The sequence below is a fragment of the Dromiciops gliroides genome, chromosome 3 (genome assembly GCF_019393635.1).
Source record: "Dromiciops gliroides isolate mDroGli1 chromosome 3, mDroGli1.pri, whole genome shotgun sequence".
Lineage (NCBI taxonomy): Eukaryota > Metazoa > Chordata > Mammalia > Microbiotheria > Microbiotheriidae > Dromiciops > Dromiciops gliroides.
The window spans coordinates 256,869,427-256,896,116 of NC_057863.1; the positions used below are offsets into that span (position 1 = coordinate 256,869,427).

The 26,690-nt window shown below is 37.3% G+C and overlaps 1 protein-coding gene across 1 annotated transcript in view; it reads left to right on the forward strand.

Moving 5' to 3' along the window:
* The window catches only part of PRDM15 (PR/SET domain 15), a 198,488-nt gene that overhangs the window by 168,204 nt on the left and 3,594 nt on the right, over positions 1 to 26,690 (forward strand). Inside the window, exons 19-22 of the mRNA XM_043998592.1 lie at positions 18,526 to 18,609; positions 20,380 to 20,555; positions 25,863 to 25,943; positions 26,427 to 26,636. Coding sequence (XP_043854527.1) covers positions 18,526 to 18,609; positions 20,380 to 20,555; positions 25,863 to 25,943; positions 26,427 to 26,636 — 551 coding nt within the window. The remainder of the gene's footprint in view (positions 1 to 18,525; positions 18,610 to 20,379; positions 20,556 to 25,862; positions 25,944 to 26,426; positions 26,637 to 26,690) is intronic.

The window sequence follows — 26,690 nt, forward strand, 5'->3', positions numbered from 1 at the left end:
TGTATATCAGTGCACTTTAGCACATACTATAAAGCACTTAGAAGTGCAGTGACTTCTCCAGGGTCACATAATCATTGTGTCAATAATTCAATAAACATTTATTAAGTACCTACTATATGTGAGTCAATGTGTTAAGCCCTGGGGATACAAAAAAAAGGCAAAAGATAAGTCGCAGGAGACAACATGGAAACAAATATGCACAAACTGTATACAGGATTAATAGAAAATAGTTAAAAGAGGGAATGCACTAGAATTATGGAGGATGAGAAAGGCTCCTCATAGAAAATGGGACTTGGAGTTAGTCAGGAGGCAAAGATGAAGAGACAGCCAGAGAAAATGCCCCAAAAGTGGAGAGATGGAGTGTCTTATTCAAGAAACAGGAAGCAGACCAATATCACTAGATCAGAAAGTACATGGCAGGGAATAAAATAATCATATAATAATAATAATGTAACATTTATATCGTACTTACTCTGTGCCAGGCACTGTGCTGAGCATTTTACAAAGTTTATCTCATTTGATTCTTACCATAACCCTGGCCGGTAGGTGCTATTCTTATCCCCATTTTACAGATGAGGACACTGAAGCAAACAGAAGTTGTGATTTGTCCAGGGTTGCACAGCTAATCATTGTCTGAAGCCAGATTTGAACTCTGGACTTCCTGACTCCAAGCCTATTGCTGTGTCCGCTTCACTACCAGCTGCCTGTAAGAAGACTGGAAATGGAGTGGGGGGATAGGAAATTGGGGCAGCTTATGAAGGACTTTTTTTTTTTATTATTTTTTTTTGGGGGGGGGTTTGTTTTGTTTTTGCAAGGCAATGAGGGTTAAGTGACTTGCCCAGGGTCACACAGCTAGTAAGTGTCAAGTGTCTGAGGCTGAATTTGAACTCGCGTTCTCCTGAATCCAGGGCTGGTGCTTTATCCACTACACCACCTAGCTGCCCCCCATGAAGGACTTTTAATGTCAGAGAATTTTGTATTTGAAAGGGAGGTGATAAGGAACCACTGCAGTTTACTAAGTAGAAGAATTGGATGGGGGAGGGGGGGAACACATGGTGAGACTTGCATTTTAGGAAAATCACTTTTAACAGCTTGGATGGACTGGGGTGGCAAGAGTTCAGCAAGAAGACCAATCAGCAGATTTTTCCAATAGTCTAAGTAAGCATGAGGAGATGAGCACCTGTCACAGGACGGTGGCAGTATCAAAAGGGTATATTCTATAGGGGCAGCTAGGTGGCGCAGAGGATAGAGCACCGGCCCTGGAGTCAGGAAGACCTGAGTTCAAATATGGCCTCAGACACTTAACACTTACTAGCTGTGTGACCCTGGGCAAGTCACTTAACCCCAATTGCCTCACCAAAAAACAAACAAAAAAACAACAAAACATATAAACAAAAGGGTATATTCTATAAATATTATAAGGTAAAATTGACAGGTCTTAGCAACAGATTAGCTATGGGGGTGGGGGTGGGGATGGTGAGAGATAGCAAGAAGTCAAAAATGACACTTAAGTTACTGAGAGTATGGTGCCCTCAACAGCAACAGGAAAGCTAGGAAGGAGAAAGAGTTTAGAGGGAAAGATGATGAGTTCCATTTTGGACATGTTGAGTTTAAGAGGTCTATGGGACGTCCAGTTTGAGATTTCTGAAAGGCAGTAGAGATGAAAGGCTAGAAGTCATCAGAAAAGCTAAGGCTGGAGAAGATAAGTAGATTTGAGAATCATCAGTATAGAGATGGTAATCAAATCCACGGTAGCTGACAAGATTATCAAGAGTAGTAGTACAGAGGAAGAAGAGAACATCTCTGTGGGACATCCTTGACTAGTGGAAGTGACCTGTTTGAAAAACCAGTAAAGGAGACTGAGAAGGAAAAGTCAAATGGGTGGAGAGATGGGACTTGAATATAGTTCTTCCACTCTAAGGCTCTCGATCCACTACAACATGCTACCTGATCATTTCTTATGGTGCAATAATATTTCATTAAGTTAAATCCATAATCATTCAATCCATAATTTGTTCTACCATTTCCCTTTCATTGGATACCTAATTTCAAGCTTTTTTTTTTCTATTACGTATAGTGCTGAGTGTTTTGGAGCACTAATATACTTTAGAAAGATCTCCAACAGTAGTCAAAAACAAAAACCTCAGGTAAACTAGAGAATTTGATTGATCATTACATTACTCAGAAATCCTGGCTAGTTAACAACAACTTTATTAACCATTCTCATACTTATGAGAAAATAACTGCTTATATATATCGTTGGCTTTGGTGTTTCCTCCTGTGAGAGTAATTGTCTCATCATGAAGCAATTTTTCTTAGGGATCTATTTGTCTAAATAAAAATGCTGGTCACTTTAATTGTAACAGTTTTTTTTACTTTAGAATTACACTGAAAAATGTTTTAGCAAACAATTTTTAATAAGTTTCAATGCGTCAAAGAACTAGAAAGGACCCCTTAGAGATTATCTAGTCCAGCTCTTATTGTACAAATGAGAAGACTGAGGCCTAGAGAAGGCAACTCAATTTCCCAAAATGATGAAACTAATTAATAACAGAGTAGGCAACAAAAACTAAAGATTCTTTTTTTTTTTTTTTAAGTGAGGCAATTGGGGTTAAGTGACTTGCCCAGGGTCACACAGCTAGTATGTGTTAAGTGTCTGAGGCCGGATTTGAACTCAGGTACTCCTGACTCCAGCGCCAGTGCTCTATCCACTGCGCCACCTAGCTGCCCCCAAAACTAAAGATTCTTAATTCCCCAATGAAATACTGCTATACACTTATGTCCACATCTACACTCATTCATTAAGTAGGCCTTTTAATTGCCTCACTAAAAAAAAAAAAAAAAGAAAAAAAAATGACTTGCCCAGGGTCACACAGCTAGTAAGTGTTAAGTGTCTGAGGCCAGATTTGAACTCAGGTCCTCCTGACTCCAAGGCCAGTGCTCTATTCCACTTGCACCACCTAGCTGCCCCTGATTAGTCTTATTCTGATAAATATGTACCTCTGAGCCTTGTGTAGGCCAGATCAGTGTCCATCAGCATGCATTAGTTCTAGAATTACTATATTTAACCAAATAGGAGGAAACAAGTAACCAAAGCAGCAACCAAACAAGCAACCACTAAGGAAAAAAAAATACAGAATGGACCTCATTTCTTCTTCTGAAGTAACAGGGACAAAGTGTTGAGAAAAGGACAAAGTATCTTAAGATAATAACTTGTTTGGTTAGCATTTACCCACCCCATCATATTCTACTTATCTCAGTAATTCTGATCCCCAGATGTGTGCTAACCCCATTTCCCAAGCTCTCCTGCCTGCTTCCTATTCCCAAATCCTTCAATATGATTTCTCCCCACAAAATACCACTCCAGATCTATCCACCCCTTCCACTGTACTCTCTGGAATGCCTTTTTCCTTACTCACATCATTCATCTTCTTGCTTTTTTAGACCTGATTCCCAATTGATGAAATAGTATTCCTGTCCAAGCACTGCCTGTTCCTTCACTTAACTACTGGACTCACTAGTTGTAGTGGGGGAGTTGTTTCCTCAATTTACTTATTATTTATGACTTCAATTCTACCTCAGCTACATACAGAGATGATCATAACCCTTGATCCTCCTATCCCCCGTGTTTTCCACTTTCAAATATGGTAAACTGTGAATTATTTTATCTGATCATAACCTTTAATCATTCCATTTTTCCCTCTTCCCTACAACTCCTAACTCTTTTCATCCTTACTGTGCCAGTCTTTCCATTCTTCATTTCATTTTTCCAAGGCCATCAGCCATGTACTGGCTACACTCTCCTCCTTTCCTGCATTTTAACCCCCTTGTTTGAACCACCTCAAATCTACACTGTCTTTTCAAGTCCCCTTCCTTCTTATCCTATCACCAGGACATATGGGGCATTCAGGGAGGATTAGCAACTCTAGCATGAGGGCTTTCTGAGCCCTTTTCAGGGCCGCTCATCTACCTTTGGCGTCCACCTTCACCCAACTCTCACCCGTGACTGCAAGAAGCTCTATCATGTGCAGCAGCCACATCCCAGTAAAACCATCTTGGCAGAGAAGCTAAAACCAGGTTGAGGGTAACCAACAGCCCTCGAACTCATCAGTAAGTTAAGAGGCTATCTGCCACAAGCATATGGTGACTTCCACCAACAGAATGGGCAGATGAGAACAATGTGTTCCAATAGACATGAAGACAGCTGAAGCAGACACTCTTGGGCACCTAGAGCTTGGTGAGATATGGAAGATGCCAAGGTCACCCACTGCAAGCTGGGCCATCACCAGTCATCTTGACGTTTGTCCTGTCCTGGACTTTAGTGACTCTGGAAGAGAGGGTGAGGTTGATGGCTCTATGCAACTTTATCTCACTTAAATCCAATTTATTCAGGAGTCAAGACATCATCCCATAATGTCATGAGTCTTCTTTGAAACAAAGAACAAACAATTCTATCACCAATCTTGCCCTGCCAAGCCCCAACCTTGGATTATTTCTACCATCTGCTGCTGCCTGTACCCTTGTTCATGTGCTCCTGAATGAAGCTGGTTAAGTCCACTACAGATTTATATTACATAATCTCAACTGGGCCTTCACTGCAGCAAGGCAATCCTTTTACATCTCCCTAACTGATTCATTATCTCACTTATCAGAAGGACATTTCCAGACCTTTTCATTCTTCCTCAAACTCTTATTACCTGCCCCCACCCCGAGCTGAGAACCTTATTTCAGAGAAAATTTGAGGTTATTTGTCAAGATTTTCCTCTTTTCCACCCCATCTCATCTCATATCATTCAGATGTGTTTCTTTACTGTCACCTCGTTCACTTATTTCTCATGAAGAGATGGTCATTTCCTTTGCCAAGGCAATTTTTTCTACATTCCCACATGATCCTGGTCCATCCTATTTTCAGCAGATTGTCCCCTCTATCATCTCCATGCTCCTCTTCTGGTCTGTTGTCTACTTCCTTGCTGCCAATAAGCATGTATTTCCCACCCCCATCCTACAAAAGCCATTATTTAAATTCAACGATCCTTTTTGCCTACACTCTCTTTCATATCTAAACTTGAAAATCTCAGCTACAATCAGAGTTTCTACTTCCTTCTCATTCTACTTAACTCTGTTCAGTATATGCCTTCTACACTCAACATTCATCTCATACTGTTCCTTGCAGAGTTTCCAATGATCTCTTAATTGCCAAGTTGCCTTTTTTCAGTCTTCATACCTTTCTGCATCCTTTGACCTGTTTGATCACCTTCTTTTCCTTGATATTCTCTCTTCTCTTTAGGTTTTCATGACATTCCCATCAACCAGTTCTTTTCCTACCTGTCTCTTTGTTCCTTTTCAGTCTCCTTTGCTTGATCTAAATCCAGGTTATAACATTAACTGTGGCTGTCCCCCAAGTTTCTATCATGAGTCCTCTTCTCTCTTTATTCTGTTTCATTGGTGATCTCATCAGCTCCCATGTATTCAACTATCATTTCTATGCTAATTATTCTTAGATCTGTTTACCCAACTTACCTCCATAGTCTCATATCTCCAAATGCCTATTGGATAGCTAGAAGTCCTGTAGACATCTTAAATTCAACATGTATAAAACAGAACTCATTATCTTTCTCCCCAAACCCTCACCTCTTCCTATCTTACCTATTACTCTAGGTAATAAAGTGACTCTTCACTCTCACCCCCATAGCCAAATATTTTGTCAGTTTTACCTTCTAAATATCTCCTTTGCACACACTCTCTTCTCTCCTCTCACACCTTGGTAAAGGCCCTCATCATCTTATATCAGACTATTACAGTAGCCTTCTGGTTGGATTTGCTACCTCAAGTCTGTAGGCTATCATCTACTCAGCTGTCAAAGGGATAAAGCATAGGTCTTACTGTGTCTACCTATTCAATAAATTCTACTTTATTACCTTGTTATACTTTTTCTCCAACTCCTTATGAGCTTTCAGACTTCTCAGAAAAAGGAATTATGTATGAAAGACAAAGCAATTTCAGCTCTCTCTTGACTGATGACACCAGGAATACAAGCAAGGTAAAAACTTCCCAACCCTGACTACTCTTACTCAGCATCCTATCTTCCCAGTCTACCATACTTTCAGCTGCAGTGCTATAGGAATCTACCCAACCATTTCCAAGAGAACTCAACTCAAGAACCATTCCCTTATCCCCACCTCAGGCTCTTCTCAGTGCCACCACAAAGCTCATCCAGAGAACAGAGAAAGATAGGGAACTGGGGTAGGACACCCATGTGTGTGTTGTTTTGGTAAGTGGAAGCTGTGTGGCATTCCACTAAGCCAAAGGGAAAGAGCCCAACCTCAGTGTGAGGCTAGTTCTGTCCCTCCATAAGTCACTTGAGTTATAGACCTGGGCTTGTAAAATGGGAATTACCAACATGAGAGGAAGCTGAGATAGCTTTAAGGTCCAGCTCCAGGGAAATTTCCATCAAAAGAGAGAATCAGAAAGTGAGCAAAGAAAAAAGGTTAAAATTATCAAAGATCTCAGGAAGAAGAAAAATCAGTGCATAAATGCAGATAAACCAATAAAGATATTAGGAACAAAACAGAAAATGACCTCTAGATCAGGGGAAAGAGTTGAGGTAACTATGAATAAATATTTCAAGACAAAGAAAAATTAATCAACATTTGAGGAGGGAGAGGACCCTATGGATTTTGAAACCATTTTCAGGATATTCCTGAATAATTAAAGGAGAAATAAGAATTTCAAAAACAGAATTTATGGCTTCCACAGCAGAAATAACTGACAGAATAGAAAAACTTGAATCCAAAGTGATATCTCTGCAAAGAAACAAAAGAGAAAATAACTTACTGGGAATGCAAATTCATAGAAATGTAAGACAATCTAGAAAAAAGAAACAAAAAGCAACAATATTAAAACAAAGCAAGATCTCCATACCAGCAAAACACAATGTTCTTGAAGATATGATACTTAGAAAGAATTTAAAGATTATAGAGCTCCCAGAAGAACATGACATATCAAAAAACCTGAACAACATAATGAAAAAAACAATTCAAGGAAACTTCCCAGAACTTTTAAACACAGAAAATAAAGTGTCAATTGTAACAATTTACCTCTTGTCCCCAGGGGAAAAAAACAAACAAAACAACCAACCTTATGCTGCAAACTCCCAAGACTCAAAGTGGTTAATTTGAACAATTCCACTGACAAACAACAAATTCTGTAAGCTATCGAGGTACTGAAGGACAAAAAGAGCATTTTAAAAATTTGTTCCTAGAGGCATTAGAAAGCTACTGATTTTTATTGAGTAGAGGGTGACAAGAGCAGACCTGCACTTAAGTAAAATCACTTTAGTGACTGAATGTTAGATGAACTGCAATGTGGAGAGACTTCAGGCAGACAGACCCAGCAGACTGTTGAAATAATCCAGGTGTTAGATGATGAGGGCCTGCACTAAAGTGGTGGCACCATCATAGGAGATAAGGGGTCAAAATAGGAAAGATGTTGCTAAGGTGAAATTGGAAGACCTTTGAAACAGATTACAATTGGGGTTAAAAGAAGGCAGCTAAGTGGCAGCCATGGAGTCAGGAGGACCTGGGTTCAATTCCAGCTTCAGACACTTTACCCTTACCAGCTACCCTTACCAGGGTAAGTCACGTAACTCTAAGTGCTTTCCCCCCAAAAAAATTTAGTGAGGAATCCAGTATGTCTCCTAGGTTTTGAGCCTGAGGGATGAGAGGATGGTGATTCCCTCTGCAGTAATAGGAAAGAGACAGTGGGGAGGGTTTAGGGTAAAAGATAGTAAGTCCCGTTTGGGGCATATTGAATTCAAGATGTCTACTGGACACCCAGTTTAGATGTCTGAAAGGCAGCTGAAGATGTGAGATTGGAGTTCAGTAAAGAGTTTGGAACACGATAGATAGAATTAAGAATCATCAACATAGAGATGGTAATTTAATCTCTAGATGCCGGTGAGATCACCAAATGATGCAGTTTAGAGAGAGAAGAGAAGCAGGCCCAGGACCGAATTCTGAGGGATACCTATGGAGGAGTGGGATTAGACCTTTTCAGTTATAGAGTACCAGCATTGATTATAACTCTTTTCTTTCACCACTTAATTCTTTGTAAAGAAGGGACTGGAAGATAAAGAAGGGAAAATGTATATAGCAAGCTTTGATGAAAGAAAAGGCACAATTAACAACTATTATCATTAATGTTAATGGGATGAACTCCTGCTTTGAAATAAGTGAAAACAATAGAATGGATTAGAAAGCAAAATCTAGTATATTGTTTATACAACAAAACAAATAATTCACACAACATTGAGATAAAAGTTGTAACAATTTATCATGACTCCATCATCCTCAAAATTTCAGATGTGGCTATCATTAATTCAGACAAGATGACAGAAATAAACGGGATGGTTAAAAGAGATAAGAAGATTACATTATTCTTTGATAATGAAACAATACAATACCTAAAATATTCATCAGATTTTAAAATAATAGTCTAGATAGCGGAATAATATAATACTTTTTATATACATATACATATTTATACCAGCCAAATGGTATGACAAATATATAATTAAAGGAAAAGTCAATTGAATTACAAGAAAAAATAGACAATAAAACTATAATAGTTGGGGACCTCAATGTGCTTCTTTCATCATCTTGACAAATCTAAGAAAAAGATAAATGATAAAGAAGTTAAGATCTGAATAGAATCTTGGAAATGTTAGATATATCTCTAAAAGTTACTGGATGGAAATCAAAATAAATATACATGTTTCTTATGTGTACATGGCATCTTTATAAAAATAGACCATAAATAAAGCATAAAAACTCATAAATGCAGCAAAGGAGAAATATTCATCATATTCATTATTAATCCAATGCAATAAAAATGTAATAAATAAGGATCATTTATAGAAGGGAATTCAAACTTAAATAGAAAATAAATCTTTTAATTCTAAAGAATTGTTTAATTAACAAACAAATCACTTACTAGCTGTGTGACCCTGGGCAAGTCACTTAACCCCATTGCCCCGTGTAAAAAAAATTTTTTTTAAATTAACAAACAAATCATAGAAATAATAAATAATAAAACAGTGAGATATGCTAAAACTTTGGAGTTAAAGCCAAACTTGTCATTAGATGAAAGTTTAGATCCTTGAATACTTTAATCAACAAAGAAAAAAAATCAGATGAGTTTATTGGGCATGTAGCTAAAAACAAAATACAAAGAAACAAAAGTAGAAATTCTGAGAAATAAAGCAAATTAGAAACAACATCAGATTCACAAATAAAACTAGGAGCTAATTTTTAAAAAACTAATAAAATAGACTAACTTTCAACTAAATTAATCTTCCCCCAAAAGAAGAAAACCCAATTTCCACTATAAAGAAAAAGAATTTGGAACAGATGAAGAAATAAAATAAATTATTAGACACTGTTTTGCCCAATTATGCGCCAACAAAACTGGTAAATGAAATTGATAACTTTTAAAAAAAATAATAGATGAAGAGAGTTTAGATAACCCAATTTTCAGAAAAGGAATTTGACAAAGCCATCAAAAGAAAGAGGTAAAAAATTTAAAAAAAATTTTTTTTAAACTACAGCAACATAATTTAAAAGATTATATAGTGTAGCTAGGCTGGATTAAACTGGGAATGTAAGATTGATTCAACATTAGAAGAATCTTAAACATAATTATCAAAAATGATGAGAATTACATGACTATATCAACAGATTCAACTAAAGCTTTCTAACAAAACTCTATATCCTTTAGTGTTTAAAAAAACACACTAGAGGGCAGCTAGGTGGCGCAGTGGATAGAGCACCGGTCCTGGAGTCAGGAGTACCTGAGTTCAAATCCGGCCTCAGACACATAACACTTACTAGCTGTGTGACCCTGGGCAAGTCACTTAACCCCAAGTGCCTCAGTAAAAAAAACAAAACAAACAAAAAAAACCACACACACACACACACTAGAAAACATAGGAATAAATAGATCATTTTGTAATATGATAAAAATTATCTGTTTGAAATCAAGAGCTGGCATTATCTGTCAAGTAAGATCAACAGTAAATTAATATATGCAATTTTTTATTTTTGGTGAGGCAGTTGGGGTTAAATGGCTTGCCCAGGGTCACACAGCTAGTACATGTCAAGTGTCTGAGGTCAAATTTGAACTCAGGTCCTCCTGAATGCAGGGCCGGTGCTTTATCCACTGCGCCACCTAGCTGCCCCCTAATATATCCAATTTTAATACTATCATGTGATGAAGTTCTAGAAATGTTAGCTAGAACAATAATAGAAAAAATGGGAACAAGCATAAAAAGAGAGGTGACAAAACTATTGTTTTTTTGCATGATGGGTTTACCTAAAGGATCCTAGAAAGTCAAATAAAATATTAAAAGGAAAAGCTCAGGGGCAGCTAGGTGGCAACTAGCTGTGTGACCCTGGGCAAGTCACTTAACCCTCATTGCCCCACCAAAAAAAAAAAAAATGATGGACAAAAGGAAAAGCTCAGTAAAGTAGCAGAATATAAAATATACTCAAGCCATCTGCCTTTCTGTATGTTACCATCAAATCCCAACAGATACAGATAAAGAAATTCCATTCAAAATAATTAAGGAATGTGTACCATTAGCTATCAGTTCAGTACCTAGACAACCATGGGATTTGTGTGAATGTGACTACAAAACATTCTTTTCAAAAATAAAGACATATGGGGCAGCTAGATGGCGCAGTGGATAGAGTACCGGCCCTGGAGTCAGGAGTACCTGAGTTCAAATCCGGCCTCAGATACTTAACACTTACTGGCTGTGTGACCCTGGGCAAGTCACTTAACCCCAATTGCCTCACTAAAAAAAGAAAAAAAAAAGAAAGACATACATAAATACTTGAAGCAATAATAAACGTTCATGGTTTTTTGTTGCTCAGTCATTCATTTCTCACTTGTTTCCAACTCTTTCTGATCCTATTTTGGCATTTTCCTGGCAAAAATACTGTAGTTTGCAATTTCCTTCTTCAGTTCATTTTTCAGATGAAGAAACTGAGGCAAAATGGGCTAAAAGCCTAGAGTCACAGAACTAGTAAGTATCTGAGGCTAGATCTGGGCTCAGGAAAATGAGTCTTCCAGACTTCAGGCCTGGCATTCTCTCCATGTAATTGCTCCATGTGTCAAAATAATAAAAACAAATAGCAAATTAATTTTACAGAATCAGTGTTATGCCATAAACCGTAAGTAAACCAAAAGGTTTACTTTATAGAACTAGACAAAATAATAATTCATCTGAATGAATAAAAGATGAAACATCTTATAGGAAATAATGAAAAAGTGTGTAGGTGAGCCAAGAAGTTACACATCTCAAACTAATTAGAAAAGAGTAATGGAGGGGGGGAGGGGCAGCTAGGTGGCACACCAGCCCTGGATTCAGGAGGACCTGAGTTCAAATGTGGCCACAGACACTTGACACTAGCTGTGTGACCTTGGGCAAGTCACTTAACCTTCATTGCCCTGCCCCCCCCAAAAGAAAAGAGTAATCATTTAAAAATTTGCCATTGGTTAAATAATAAAAAAGATATTCAGCAGGACAAATTAGGTAAACAAGATCCAGAAGCAATTGAAGATAATAGTGTAGTGTTTGAATGATCTAAAACATGTAACTAGACTAAGGACTAAATTTGACCAAAAAACTATTAGGGAAAATTAGTTAAATTCTTTGGTAGAAATTGGGCTTAGACCAAAATCCCCTAAACTTCTAGTGCCCTCTCTCTAGCTAGTATTTACTAACTAATATTTAACTACTTTGTATTTATTCCCTTTATATTTATTCTGTATGTAGTCCTATCTCCTTATCTGTCCAGTTAACCGTAAACTCTTTGTGAGTAGGGATTATTTCTTTTGTTATATTTGTATCCTTTGTACCTAACACACTACCTGGCACATACTAGTTGCTTAAAGAATGTTTGTTGATTGATTTCACACCAAATGCCACAATAAGCACCAAATGGATTGGTAATCTAGATATAAAAAAATATTTTTTTTCATTACACTAAATTTTATTGACCTCTATAGTTACTACAAATGTAATTTCAAAAAAAACAGTGCAGTGAAATCATTAGTAAATCCACCCTTTAAAAATGTCAAAATGCCCCATTAAGCACTGCTTCTTGATGTTTAAAGAAGCTTTTCTTCTAAGAATCTTTTCCCCCTCCCATCAACCAAAGAATGATTAAGAGAATACCACTCTAATCCCTGCAAAGTGGGTTTGCATTTTGAGGTAGAAGGGTGGGACAGAGAATGACAGTGGGAGAAGTGGGTCAGGTAGAGAGAGAATACGAACAGGTCTGAACTCATTATCCAAATAACAAAACCTTTGCCATGAGTTTCCTCCTCTTTTAAGAGGGGGCAAAAGTTCATGTATGACTTGAGCAAGAGGAAAAAAATTGATCTTTTAAAAATTAAAAGGGAAATTGATGCCTTTTACAACTATGGATATAGGATGGGTTTTAAATGGATAATATTGATTATATAAAATTGAAACGTTTTTGCACAAAAAAAAAATGTCAATGCAATTAGAAGGGAAACAGTCAACTGAACATTTTTTGCATAAATAGAATTCAAATTCATAGGGAATAAGAGCCATTTCCCAATAGGTCAATAATTAAAGGGTATGAATAGACAATTCTCAAAAGAAAACATTCAAGTCATTAATAAACAACATGAAAAATGCTTCAAATGAATAATAATAGAAATGAAAGTTAATGCTGCTCTAAGATTTGACCTCACGCCCTTTCATATTAGCAAAGACAATAAAAAGAAAAAAATGACAATTGTTTGCAGGAGTTGTGAGAAGATAGACACATTATTTCTCTGTTGGAGTTATGATCTAAACATTCTGCAAAGCAGTTGAGAACTATCCCCCAAAAGTTGACAAACCTTTCACCCAACCTTGGCACTACTGGGAGATCAAAAATAATGGGGGGGCAGCTAGGTGGCACAGTAGATAGAGCACTGGCCCTGGAGTCAAGAGTACCTGAGTTCAAATCCAGCCTCAGACACTTAACACTTACTAGCTGTGTGACCCTGGGCAAGTCACTTAACCCCCATTGCCCAGCAAAAAAAAAAAAAGGTACTATTCTTATCATTTGCCAATTATAAAAAAGGATGTTGTTTCATTAGTAAAAACACTAGGCTCTTTTACAATGTCTTTCTATCCATACATCTAAATCATTCAAGTTTCCAAATAATCCTATTCAGTGCTCAAATGTTCATAACTAGGTGAGGCACAAAGGAAGGAGATATATTCTTGCCAAAGGCATTCACCACTCTGTTGGAGGTTATTCACAGAATATCCCACAAAGTTGAAGACAGAGTCTCTGTACATTGTTAGGTCATTCAGATGATCTTGTTTGTGGATTATATTGAGCTGACTTAGAATGTTTCATAGCTTCCTGGAAGAGATGTTATTACTCAAAGGAATTTAACCCATCCATCCACAGAAGACCACAGAGCATGACAAATGTCTGTTGCCCAAAACATGCTTTGGATGAATACCCTGTAAAGGTTGTTCATTAACATGTATGCCTGGATGCACAAGGCAGATGGACAAGGTAGAGTTGAACAAGAGGAAAATGGACTGAATTGCATTCTGAAAATTGCAAGGCTCTTTAATGACTTGAAGGAAATAAGTCAAATACAATTAATACAAAATCATTCCAATATGACAAATGTGATTCCAATAAAAATCAGAATATGATAAATGTATTAGGTCAAACAGCATGAGAGATTTGAGAAGGCAAAGGTTATTTCTATGTATGGATGAACAGATCAGAGGAAAATTCCTGGAAGGAGGAACACCCGATATGGGCCTTAAAGGAAGGGTAGGGTTGTGACAGGTGGAAATATAAAGAGAGTTTATCCAAAGCTTGGGAGACAAGGTAAACATGGGAATGGAAGAGGGAGCAAGAAGAATAAAGAAGGGGCAGCTAGGTGGTGCAGTGGATAGAGCAGTGGCCCTGGAGTCAGAAGGATGTGAGTTCAAATCCGGCCTCAGTCACTTGACACTAGCTGTGTGACCCTGGGCAAGTCACTTAACCCCAATTGCCTCACCAAAAAAAAAACAAAAAAAAAAGGAAGAACAATAAAGAAAAAATAATTAGAAGAAGAAGGAAATAAGAAATAGTTCAATTTGCCTCCAAAGTGTGCAAAATGAAATGAACAGTAGGTTACATTCGGATTGCCGGGACTAAGAAATACCGTCCAATGAACTCCCCAATGAAACACACAAAAACATTTTTAACTCTTTTTAAAACATTTTATTTAACGAGGGAGGGCTTAACTAGGTAGGGGAGTATGTATACATTCAGAAATTAATGTAATAGAAAAATATAAGGAATCTATTAAATTTTTATAAAATATAAAATAGAGGCAAAAGAATATTTCATTTTGGGAAACAGTTTGGAAGGAAAGATAATTATGGTTTCGGACATGTTGAGATTGAGGTTCTAATGTGACATACAAGTCAAGATAGCAATGTATGACTGGTGCTCCAGACCAAAGATAACAGATTTGGAAGTCATCTGCTAAGTTTGATGGCTTTTTTTTTTTTCAGTCCTCATAATCTTTTGACCATCTCCACAAGGGTACTTTTCTCCTATGACTCTCTTCTGGTTCTTCTCCTCCACATCCATCTGATCCATTATCAAGTCCTGCTAATTGTATCACCACAATATTTATTATATCCATCCATCTTCTCCTATTCATCCTTTCACATTGCCTACATCACCTCTCACTTAGTCTCCTCTCTTCACTATATCCTTCTCATAGCTGTCAAAATAATCTTCCTACTGCAAAGTTCCATATAATTTCTCTGCTCAACATGAAACCTTCAGTGGTTTTGTGTTGCCCCCAGAACAAAATCCCTATTCAGCCAAGGATTTAATCTTGCTCTAACCCATCTTTTCAGGTCTATTACTCCCTCCATACATTTTGTGTTCCAGTCAACTTGTACTGCTATCTCTTCCACAAACTTGACATGCATTCAACACAAACCATACCTCTTTCCTAGAATGTACTCCTGGTTTCCATCTTTTAGTTTTTTCCTTATTTGCCTCTGTCCAAATGCCAATGAGCTGGGGGCAGCTAGGTGGCGCAGTGGATAGAGCACCAGCCCTGGAGTCAGGAGGACCTGAGTTCAAATTCGGCCTCAGACTCTTAACACTTACTAGCTGTGTGACCCTGGGCAAGTCGCTTAACCCCAATTGCCTCACTAAAACAAAACAAAACAAAACAAATGCCAGTGAGCCATTGAGCCTTCCTTGATTCCCCTCAGTTTTGGGTGCTCTCTCCTCAGAGCTTTGTCTGATCTTTCCCTTGCCTCTTTTGTTTCCTATCTCTTATTATATTTATGATGTACGTATTGTCTCTCTACAGGAAAATAGTAACTCCATGATGGTAGTTTGCCTTTTTTATCCCCAGGAGTAGGTAGCATAATGCCTCATATATAGTAGGAACTAAATACTGAATTGAACTCAGTTGGGAGTCTGACAGAAGCCTACAACTTTTGTCCTTCTTATAATTGAATCCGGAAATAAACTTAAGTCTACAACTTAAAGTTTATTGTCTATTAGTTAAATGACATTCCTGCTAGGATTTATATAAATTACTGTCCTACTCACTTACAAGTGAGATAGGGTTACTTTGGGTTCCAAAGAAAAATAATTGAAAAGGGGAAACTGATCAGATTCTTCTAATCATTTTACTTCCTAAATTTAGTGGCAATTCCTTTAAATAAGTTATTTTTTGATAAATTAGCCACCTTATCCAGGGAAGAAAGCACAGACCATACACAGAGAAATTATCCTAAAGAAATTTATTAAAGAATATTCTTTGTTGTCAGCAGAGGTCTATAGAAGGATGGAGGTAGGATAGGATATTCCTGAGATCTGTTTCAATTTGTGTCTTCACTAACTATTTGAGCAGTTCAGACTGAGTTTCAAAATCAGTGAACTGGTAACTCCTGAAGATCTCAGGAGGCCTGAAACAGTCCAAATGGGCTGCCAGCATTGGTGTGTTATAACAAAAATGGCTCACTAGGTTTTTCTATTTATACAGAAAAGGTCCCATTGCTGATGCCATCATTAATGTTTATATTGTTAGTCACTTTAGGAATGCTAGGTCAGTGATTGACTATATAGAATAGTAGATTTATGATCAGAAAACATCTCTTAACTCTTGTTTATGATGCAGAAATCTATAATAGAAAGTAGGGTTCTACAAAAATATTTCATTTTTTGTTAAGATGAACATTATCACAATTTTGGAAGGAGTAGAGATCTTCCCAGAGTTTTTTCCTAGTGTGGCAAAATTTTTTTAAAAAATGAATATTAACTTGCCTAGGTGAGTGGAAAACAAACACAACTCTAATGGAGAGATTCTAAACTTCAAGTTCATAAATTTGTTTTCTTAATATTTTAATAACAATTTCAATAAAATTGTTTTCCTTTGTAATTTTTATAATCCTATGTATTTCATTTTGTGCCTTGAAAAGTATCAGCTCAATCAAAGGCCACTCTTTCTTCTACCTGGATTGCATCAGCTCCCATGGATTCAAAAATCATCTCTAAGTTAATCATTCTTAAATCTACTTATCCAGGCCTATCCTCTTTTCTGATAGACTTGCATTTCCAGCTGCCTATTGTGCATCTCAAACTGGATGTCTTATTGACATCTTAAACTCTTTGTCCAAACATGGATTCTTTATCTTTATCCCCAAACCCTCCCTTCTTTTCTAACTTCCTTATTACTGTCAGGGGTAATACTGTACTCCCAATGACCTCGGCTCTATACCTTAGGTGTCATCCTCAACTCCTCTCTCTCACTCCTCATCTATAATTTGTTGACAAGGTCTGTTGATTTTATCTTCCTAACATCTTTGGTATGCTTCCCCTTTTCTCCTCTGACATTGCTATCACCCTCGTTCAGATCCTCATTACTTCATGCCTTGATTATTTTAGAAGCCTACTGGTTGGTTCCTGCCACAGATCTCTCCCCATTGTCGACAATCTGCCACTTAGCTGCCAAAGTGCTATTCCTAAAGCACAGGTTTTACCATTCCCTCCCAATCTCAATGCCCTTCAGTAAACTCCAGTCACTCCCTCTCACTTCCAGGATGAAATAGAAAAGCCTCTATTTGGTATTTTGAGCCATTCCTAACCTTCCCCCTTCTCCTACCTTTCTAGTCTTGGAGATCTTAGCCCACCCCTAAATCCTGGATCCAGTGACACTGGCTTCTTTGTTATTCCTCAAACAAGACACCCTATCTTCCTAACTCTGGGTATTATCCTTGGCTGGCTCCTATCCCTTGAATTCTCTTCCTCCTCATCTCTATCTCCTGACTTCTCTAGCTTTCTTTAAGTTCTAGCTTTTACAGGGAGCCTTTCCCAATCCCCCTTAATGTTGATTATCTCCAGTTTATCCGTGTGTGAGTGTGTGTGTGTGTGTGTGTGTGTGTGTTATCCATGAGGAGCGGCTATGTGGTACAGTGGATTATCTGTATTATCTGTGTGTGCATATATGTGTGTATGCACATACATATATATTATCCATGAGGGGCAGCTACGTGGTGCAGTGGATTACGTGCAGCCTCGGAGTCAGGAGGACCTGTGTTCAAATGTGGCCTTAGATACATACTAGCTGTGTGACCCTGAACAAGACACTTAACCCTTTTTGCCTCTTTTTCCTCACCTGTAAAATGAGCTGGAGAAGGAAATAGCAGATCACTCCAGTATCCTTGCCAAGAAAATTCCAAAAGGGGTCAATAAAGAGTTGGACAGGACTGAAACAACTTAACAGCAACAACAACATTTGTTATCTTTACCTACTCATTTTCAAGCTATATTGTCCATGAGACTGTGAGATTCTTGAGATTAGTCTTCTTTGTCCTTATTAGTATCCACAGTCTTTAGCACAAGTGCCTGGTGCATAGTAGACACTTAGCAAATGTTTGTTGACTAACATTAGCCTGAGAAGGGATCTATTGGCTTCACAAGATTAGCAAATGATTCTATGAAACACACAAAAACATTAAGAACCCCTTTTTGATTCCCAAGGAAAATCGTCTCAGTGCATGCTCCTTGGGAGAGGACAATAAGAGCCTTTGACCTGAAGTTCACAGCTTTTGCTTGGAATTCTATATGAATGATGTTAGAGGCAGGGCGTTGCAGAACTTTGGGATTTTAATATTAGGGAGCAAAGGCCTCAATGTCAGTATAGCCACATGTGGACGTGTATACATACATACATACATTTGCTAACAAGCAAAACAGCAAGCATATCCTTATATATACCCCAAAATGTGAATATCAAAGTATAAATTGGACATTCTAGAAATGCATTGTTGCAGTGACAGTTCTTTTAACACTGGAAGACATGAATCAGTGATGAGATAGTTATTTTTATTTTTCACATAACCATTTATTAAACCAGCTTCTCTTCCTCTCAAGAATTCAATGTATCTTTCTATTACAGGGATCAAAGACTTCATGTGTGAATTGTGTGGAAAGACTTTTAGTGAGAGAAACACAATGGAGACCCATAAACTTATTCACACAGGTAAATATTATTCTATAACTTTCTTCTTTGTTTGATTTTTTTGTAAATAATATTTTATTTTTCCCAATTACATGTAAACATTCATTTTTTATAAGAGTTTGAGTTCCAAATATTTTGTTCCTCCCTCCCCAGGACAGCAAGCAATTGGATCATTCTATAACATTTCTAAGGGGTGTTACAGCTAATTCTGATGACCCCCACTAACACTTTAATGAAAATAGTATATTTTTTTCTGAAAAAAAATCAAGACTATTATTATTCAGGATGTATTAGACTTTATTAGGATTTGATCATATAGTGTTTCGTATATGTGTTAAATGAGAAAACAATTTATCATCCACCTTTATTTTTAAATCTTCCATATTTATACACTAGCATCATAACACAACATCTTATTACAGCAAAAAAAAGGCCTAAACATCATATTTTTTTAATTTTTTTTCTTACTTGTAATCTAATTTTTAGGCATTGGTCTTACTGGCTTGTGATAATGAGCATGACTGAGTAAGCTCTTGTTTTCAAAGGATGCCAGTCTGTCTTTCTCTTTTCCAGGCTTTCTCGCAGACAGCTGTCAGAACTATCTTCCTAATGCACAGGTCTGACTCTGTCACTCCCTGGTCAAAAACCTGCTGAAACTCCCTAGAGACAGGAGTGCCATTTAAAGCACTCTGAAGTCTATCTCTAACTTACCTTTCAACTTTATTTTATGTTCTATCTCTGAATTGCAGGCAAAATATCTGTTTGCTGAATTTGTCTAATACTTTCTTATGTCTGTGTTTGTGCAGGCTGAAATGTACTCTTTCATCTTGGCCTGTTTTAATTCTTTCCATTAAGGACCAGATCAGATGACCATGAAGTCTTTCCTGATTCCCAGATTTTCCTTCTACCCCTCTCTCCTGCCCCCCTCACCCACGAAGGATGTCTCCAACCATATATTTTCCTAGGGCCTTGACTTCTCACTTCCCCTGTCACATTCCACTTTAGTAATAGGTGTCTATTCCCAACTCTTCCCGACCCCAACATGCACTCTCATTAGATTATAACATCCTTGAAGTCAGGGACTGTGTCATTTCATTTTCATGTACCCAGCAATTAATACACTGTTAGTAGGCACTTTGTTTAGTATAATTTTCATTGCAGTGGTTATAAAAAAAAGATAAATTTAATATTTCTGCTTTCCTGCATTTGCTTGTGAGGTTGTTATGCCCTTATATGTGGTCAATTTTTGGCCAATATTAAATGGGAATAAGAAGGAATATAAATAATTTTTCACTCTGCATGGCACCTTCATAAAAATCGGCCACAATTATAGTTTTACCATCTATTTTCTCCTATAACTCATTTAATTTTTCTAAGAATTTGGATGCTATGCCATTTAGTACATATATGTTCAGTATTGATATTAATTCATTGTCTATGGAACCTTTTAACAAAACGTAGTTTCCCTGATTATTTCTTTTAGTTAGATTTGTTTTCACTTTTGCTTTGTCTGCGATCATGATTGCTACTCTAGCCTTTTGTACTTCAGCTGAAGGATAATAGATTTTGCTCCAGCTCCTTATTTTAACTCTTATGTGTATCTTTCTGTTTCAAGTGTATTTCTTGTCAACATCATATTGTTGGATTCCGGTTTCTAATCCATTCTGTTATCCTCTTGTTAATGTTTGTTCAATTTTAGAATTGGTTTGGATTTTGCCATACTCTGTTTGTTGTATTAGCACACTAATCATACCTATAACTATATTTTACTTAAATTTTTTCCTTATCAAGTGGGAAAACAATGGACCTGCTCAGTATGTGACAAAAAGTATGTCACAGAGTACATGCTTCAAAAGCACATTCAGCTAACTCATGATAAAGTAGAAGCTCAGAGTTGTCAGCTATGTGGAACAAAAGTTTCAACCAGGGCTTCAATGAGTCGGCACATGAGGCGCAAGCACCCAGAGGTGAGTTAACATTTGCTAGTATAGAGTTTGGTCCTGGTAATAGATTGTACATGGACCTCCCTCTTTGGATCATAATTTTGACAAAGATCCTTAGCCTAAAGGCATCACATCCATAGCACTATGCCTTGGTGTTTTGTTTTGTTTTGTTTTGTTTTTTTGTTTTTTTTTTTAGAAATGTATGGTGTGAGATTCCTGGCACAATTATTTATTTGTTTGTTTGTTTGTTTGTTTGTTTGTTTATTTATTAGTGAGGCAATTGGGGTTAAGTGACTTGCCCAAGGTCACACAGCTAGTAAGTGTTAAGTGTCTGAGGCCGGATTTGAACTCAGGTACTCCTGATTCCAGGGCCAGTGCTCTATCCACTGCGCTACCTAGCTGCCCCCTTGGTGTTTAAAATAAGTGCTTGTTGGGCAGCTAGGTGGCACAGTGGATAAAGCACTGGCCCTGGGTTCAGGAGTACCTGAGTCCAAATCCAGCCTTAGACACCTGACACTTACTAGCTGTGTGACCCTGGGCAAGTCACTTAGCCCTCATTGCCCCTCGCAAAAACAAAAACAAAAAATAAAACAAATAAAATAAGTGCTTGTTGAATTGAATTTGATTTATTGTAGTACTTTTATAACTTGAGTTGAACTTTCTTTTTCTTTTTTTTTCATAAAAGTATTTTATTATTTTCCAGTTACACGTAGAGATAGTTTTCAACATTTGTTTTTGTTTGTTTGGTTGGTTTTTGGTTTGTTGGGGGTTTTTTTGGCAGGGCAATGAGGGTTAAGTGACTTGCCCAGGGTCACACAGCTAGACACTTGACGTGTCTGAGGCTGGATTTGAACTCAGGTCCTCCTGAATCCAAGGCTAGTGCTTTATCTACTGTGCCACCTAGCTGCCCCACAACATTTGTTTTTATAAGATTTCTAGTTTCAAATTTTTCTCCCTTCCTCCCCACTCCCCAAGACAGCAAGCAATCTGATATAGGTTATATATGTACAATCACATTAAACATATTTCTATATTGGTCATGCTGTGAAAGAAGAATCAGAGCAAAAAGGAAAAACCTCAAAAAAGAAAAACAAAAAAATTAGAAATAGTATGGTTCAATCTGCATCTAGATTCCATAGGTCCTTTTTTCTGGATTTGGAGAACATTTTCCATCATGAGTCCTTCGGAACTATCTTGAACCACAGTATTACTGAGAAGAGTCGTGTCTATCACAGTCGATCAACACACAATGTTTTGAGTTGAACTTTCAAAGAATTCTTTTAGGCGATCCTGTTGTTCAGTCATTCAGTCATGTCCAATTCTTCATGACCTCATGGACCATACTGTCCATGGGGTTTTCTTGGCAAAGATAGTGGAGTGGTTTGCTATTTCCTTTTCTAGTAGATTAAAACAAGCAGAGGGTAAGTGACTTACTTGCCCCCTGGGTCACACAGCTGGTAAGTGTTTAAGTTCAGATTTGAACTCATGTCTTTTTGACTCTAGGCCCAGCACTCTAGCAACCTATTTTATAGTTAGCACTATAAACTTGGCAAAAAGGCTAAGTGACATGCTCAGGGTCACAAAGCAGATTTGAACTCCATAATTATGTTATTCGGTCATAAATATCTGCACATTTCTTACTAAGTGTTTATTGATTTTAATCCAATTTCCATATTTTTAATAACTGTCTACTTCTCAGATTTATAAGCAGTTCATCTGACTTCATAATCATTATAATGACAAAACCCATTTAATATATCACTTTTTCAGTACTACCATGGTTACTTTTTTTTTTTTTTGGTGAGGCAGTTGGGGTTAAGTGACTTGCCCAGGGTCACACAGCTAGCAAGTGTTAAGTATTTGAGGCCGGATTTGAACTCAGGTCCTCCTGACTCCAGGGCCAGTTTTCTATCCACTGTGCTACCTAGCTGCCCCCATGGTTACTTTTATTTCTCCTGAGTTAAGGCAATTTTGCCTCCATGCTATTTTACTAATTATTAGGCCTATAATTTGTTTTATGAACAGAAAATAGTGAAGTAGGAGAGTAGTAGACTAAATAGCTAAAGGACTCTGGTTTGAGAGGAATCAAACAGTTCTCTTTTTTTATTTCACCACCTAATATAATGTTTTTCACACATCCAGAACTTAATAAAGAAATGAAGGTAGAAAGTAGAAGAGAATTTGGCTACATGCTAGTAATTACTATTAATGGTAGTATATATGATTTTTGTGAATTTAGCATTTTAAGTGCACTAGAGAATGAGCTATTTTTTTTAATTTTTATTTTATTCTGCATATAACAGCAAAAAAAGAACATTTCCATATACAAAGTAGAATGGAAAAAGAGATGACTATATTGTAAAATATGAATCTCTATTATATATAATTTGCTTTTTAAAATATGTATTATAATAAATTCAGCATATTATTTTCAGAACTTCCCAGATACTTGTCTGTTTCCTTCTAAATTCTTTTTTGTTCTCTTCTGTGCATTTTTTGAAATGTTCAAGTAAAACTCTTTTCTTTCCTTTTTGTTCTGTTAACCCTATCGGTAGCTTTCCTTCCCCCTCATTTCCCAACTCATCTCCTCCAAATATAAAATGGAAAACATAATCCTCATAATAAATAAGGATAATCAGGCAAAATGAATCCACAGATTTGCAATAGCCCCTTGAGAGTCCCCCATTAGGAGGTAGGCAACATGCTTCCTTCACAGTCCTCTAGAGTCATGGCTGTTTCATCACACTGATCAGAATTCTTAAATCTTTGAAAGTTTTTTTTTTTTCTTTAAATATGGCATTGTTACTACATGAAATATTCTCTTGGTTCTGTTTAAGTATAAGTTCATACAGTTCTCAGGTTTCTCTGAAAATATTCCCTTCATTACGTCTTATGATTCAATAATATTCCATTATATGTACATATCATAATATATTCATCCATTCCTCAATTGATTAGCACCTTACTTCCAGTTTCCACAGTAAAAAAGAGCGGATATGAATATTTTTAGACACAGGAGTGCTTTCCTTTTTCTTGGATCCTTACGCAAATAGGCCTAATAGTGTTACTATGGGGGTCAAAAGGTTTGAGATTTAGTGACTTTTGAGGCATTGCTTTCCATAATGGCTGGATCAGTTCACAGTATACCAGTGTGCCTTTTTTTCCCTACATTCCCTCCCAACAACACCCATTTTTCTTTTTGTCAGCTATGCCAATCTATAGAGAAATTCATAATTGTTATAATTTGCATTTCTCTAATTATTGGTGATTTTGAACATTTTTTTTTAACATGGCTACTAATCACTTGGATATTTTCCTTTGGGAACTTCTTGTTCATATCCTTTTATTACTTTCCTCTGGACTATGCCATTCCTGGCTATGCTTCAGACTTTCTGGACTTCAACATGCCTCATCTATAATTCCACCCTGGAACATCCCTCTGCAATGCCAGCCCCCTTCTCCTATTGGTGAGTTCTTCCATTTTGTGGAGGTTCCAGGCCAAGCAGCCTTCATTCCCCTCCCAGCTGTGCTTCTGACTTTCCAGACTTCAGCATCATGCCTCATCTGGAACATCCATCATCCCCTGTGGCCTTCTCAACCTGGAACATCTCTCTGCTATGCCAGCCCTTTCTCCCATTGGTGAGTTCCTCCTGGGGTCTCCATTTTTTGGAGAGTCCCAGGCTGGCCAACCTTCATTCCTCTCCCAGCTGTGCTTTTGACTTTCTGGACTTCAGCACCATGCCTTCTCTGTATTCCCACCCTGGAATATCCATCATCTCCTGCATTCTTCTCACCCTAGAACTCTGCTCTGCCAACCCCCTTCCTCCATTGGAATTTTTTCCAGGGGCCTGCGTTTTATGGACTAGCCTAGACCAGTTAACTTTCATTGCTCTTCTGACTTCTCACACTTCATGACCATAACTCATTTGCATTCTGACACTGCAACATCCATCATCTTCTGGAGAAGCCTTTTCACCCTGGAACATCTCTCTGCTATGCTGGTGCCCTTCTCCCGTTGGTAGTTTGTCCTGCGGCCTGCATTTTATGGACAGGCCTAGACCATTTTTTTTTTTGGACCTCAACACTATGCCTCTGAATCTCTTCTAGCACTGCATTCCCACCTTTGCAAATCCGTCATCCCTGTGGTCTTTTCACCCCAGAACATCCCTCTACTATGTTGATCCCCTTCTCCCAGTAAGTTCCTCCTAGTGCCTCCATTTTTATAAGTACCCAGGCTGGACTTCACTCCCCTCCTAGCTGTGCCTCTTAATTTTCAGACCGCAATACCATTTCCCTCTTCCAGGTACCTTCCCAGCCTTATCTCACTCCGCTTTCCACTTATCATTTTTGTATGTTCTTTTTCCCTTATAAGATTGTAAGCTCCTTGAGGGCAGGGACTCATTCTATTTGCTTGCATCTGTATCCCCAGCGCTGAACAGTGCCTGATACATAAGTATTCAAAAAATGTTTATTCCCTTGCCTATTGGGAATGGCTGTCATTATTATATATTTAAATCAGTTCCTTATATCGCTGCTGTATCAAACACTATGAGAGAAGCTTACTCCAAAGATTTTTTCTCAATTTACTGTTTCCTTTCTAATTTTAAGTGCCTTAATTTTGTTTGTAGAAAACTATTTTCAATTTTATGCAATCAAAACTATTTTTATCTTCTATCATTTTATTTATCCCTTGTATGGTTATGAACTCCTTCCCTCTCTATGAGAATTGACTATTTAAAGGAGCCCTGCCTTCGGTTTTTGTGAGTCTTTTTATAATGTATATAATCACTCCCTAAACAGGTGTTTAGTCTGTTTAAACAGTTTGTTTTGAAAAGTTCAAATTTGTCTTCATATGGAATATGTATCAGCTGCATCTCTCATGCTAGACATTACAGAGAAAGACACAAATCTAAGGTACTCTAAACTCAAGCAAACTAAAAACTGAATAGAAATTCACAGAAAATAAGTTTTTTTTAAAAAGTGGGGTACTTTTGATTTCACATATATTTTCTTCCTTTCCAACTTTCTAATCTCTCTAATATCTCAGTTTCTTTTGCACAGTTCTGTTATTCAAGGACTTAATACAAATTTGTAGTTTAACCACATGCTTCACTTTTTTTTTCCATCCTCTAGTTAATGATCTTTAGGCCATTTTGCTGCCTTAACACTACCATCAAAGATAAGGTGAAAAGGAAATTATAATAGGTTTTGTTCCAATTATAATGAAGTATTATTTTACCTACATTTCCACATGCCTAACATTTACTTAATCAGCTGGTCCCTCAAATTTAACAACTTGTAAAGCTTACTGCTTTTGTTTTTTCACTGTAGGTACTCTCAGTTAGGATTGATGATTTGGATCACCTACCAGAAACAACCACCATTGATGCCTCTTCAATTGGCATAGTTCAGGTAACTCAAAGGAGACTCATTCAAATATATATCCCACTAACTACAACTTTCTTCCTGGTTTAGTATGTTATGAGGGGAATTTATGATCAAGAGCAAAGATAGGTTGATCACCTAGCAAGAGTAATAACTGATGGGATGGACAGTCCATATTTTTGTTCTTTTGGTTTCCATGTAATGACAAAAGATCTAGAAAAGGGTAGGGGATCCAATGTGGCAGATTTATCAGAGGGCATAGGCAAGAGTTATATAGAGTATAAATAATGTAGAAGGTCTTCAGATACATAAAAATAATTATTACTGGAACAAGCAGTACTGGTTTTTACTTTAGTTTAAGATTTATTTACAGATCCTGAAAGATAATATTTGAGTACATGGATTTTTCCTTTATATGGGTATTATGGCTGTTTTGTGGTTAGTTTTTAGTTATTGTGTAATCCTACCAAAATGACTTTGTCAGCTACTAAAACTCTTCTTTTTCTATAGCCTGAACTTGCTCTGGAGCAGGGAGAATTACCAGAAGGGAAACATATAAAAGTTGCCAAACGAAGTCACAAACGAAAGCAAAAACCAGATGAAGAGGAGGAAGCACTGGTATCTGAGGATCCCACATTCACTGAATACACAGAAAAAGAAGCTGAATTCACAGGGAATGTGGGAGATGAAACAAATTCTGCTGTACAAAGCATTCAGCAGGTCAGTGCAGTCAGTCCTTTATTCTGAGAGTAAAGCAGAGTGGCTCCTGTAGTC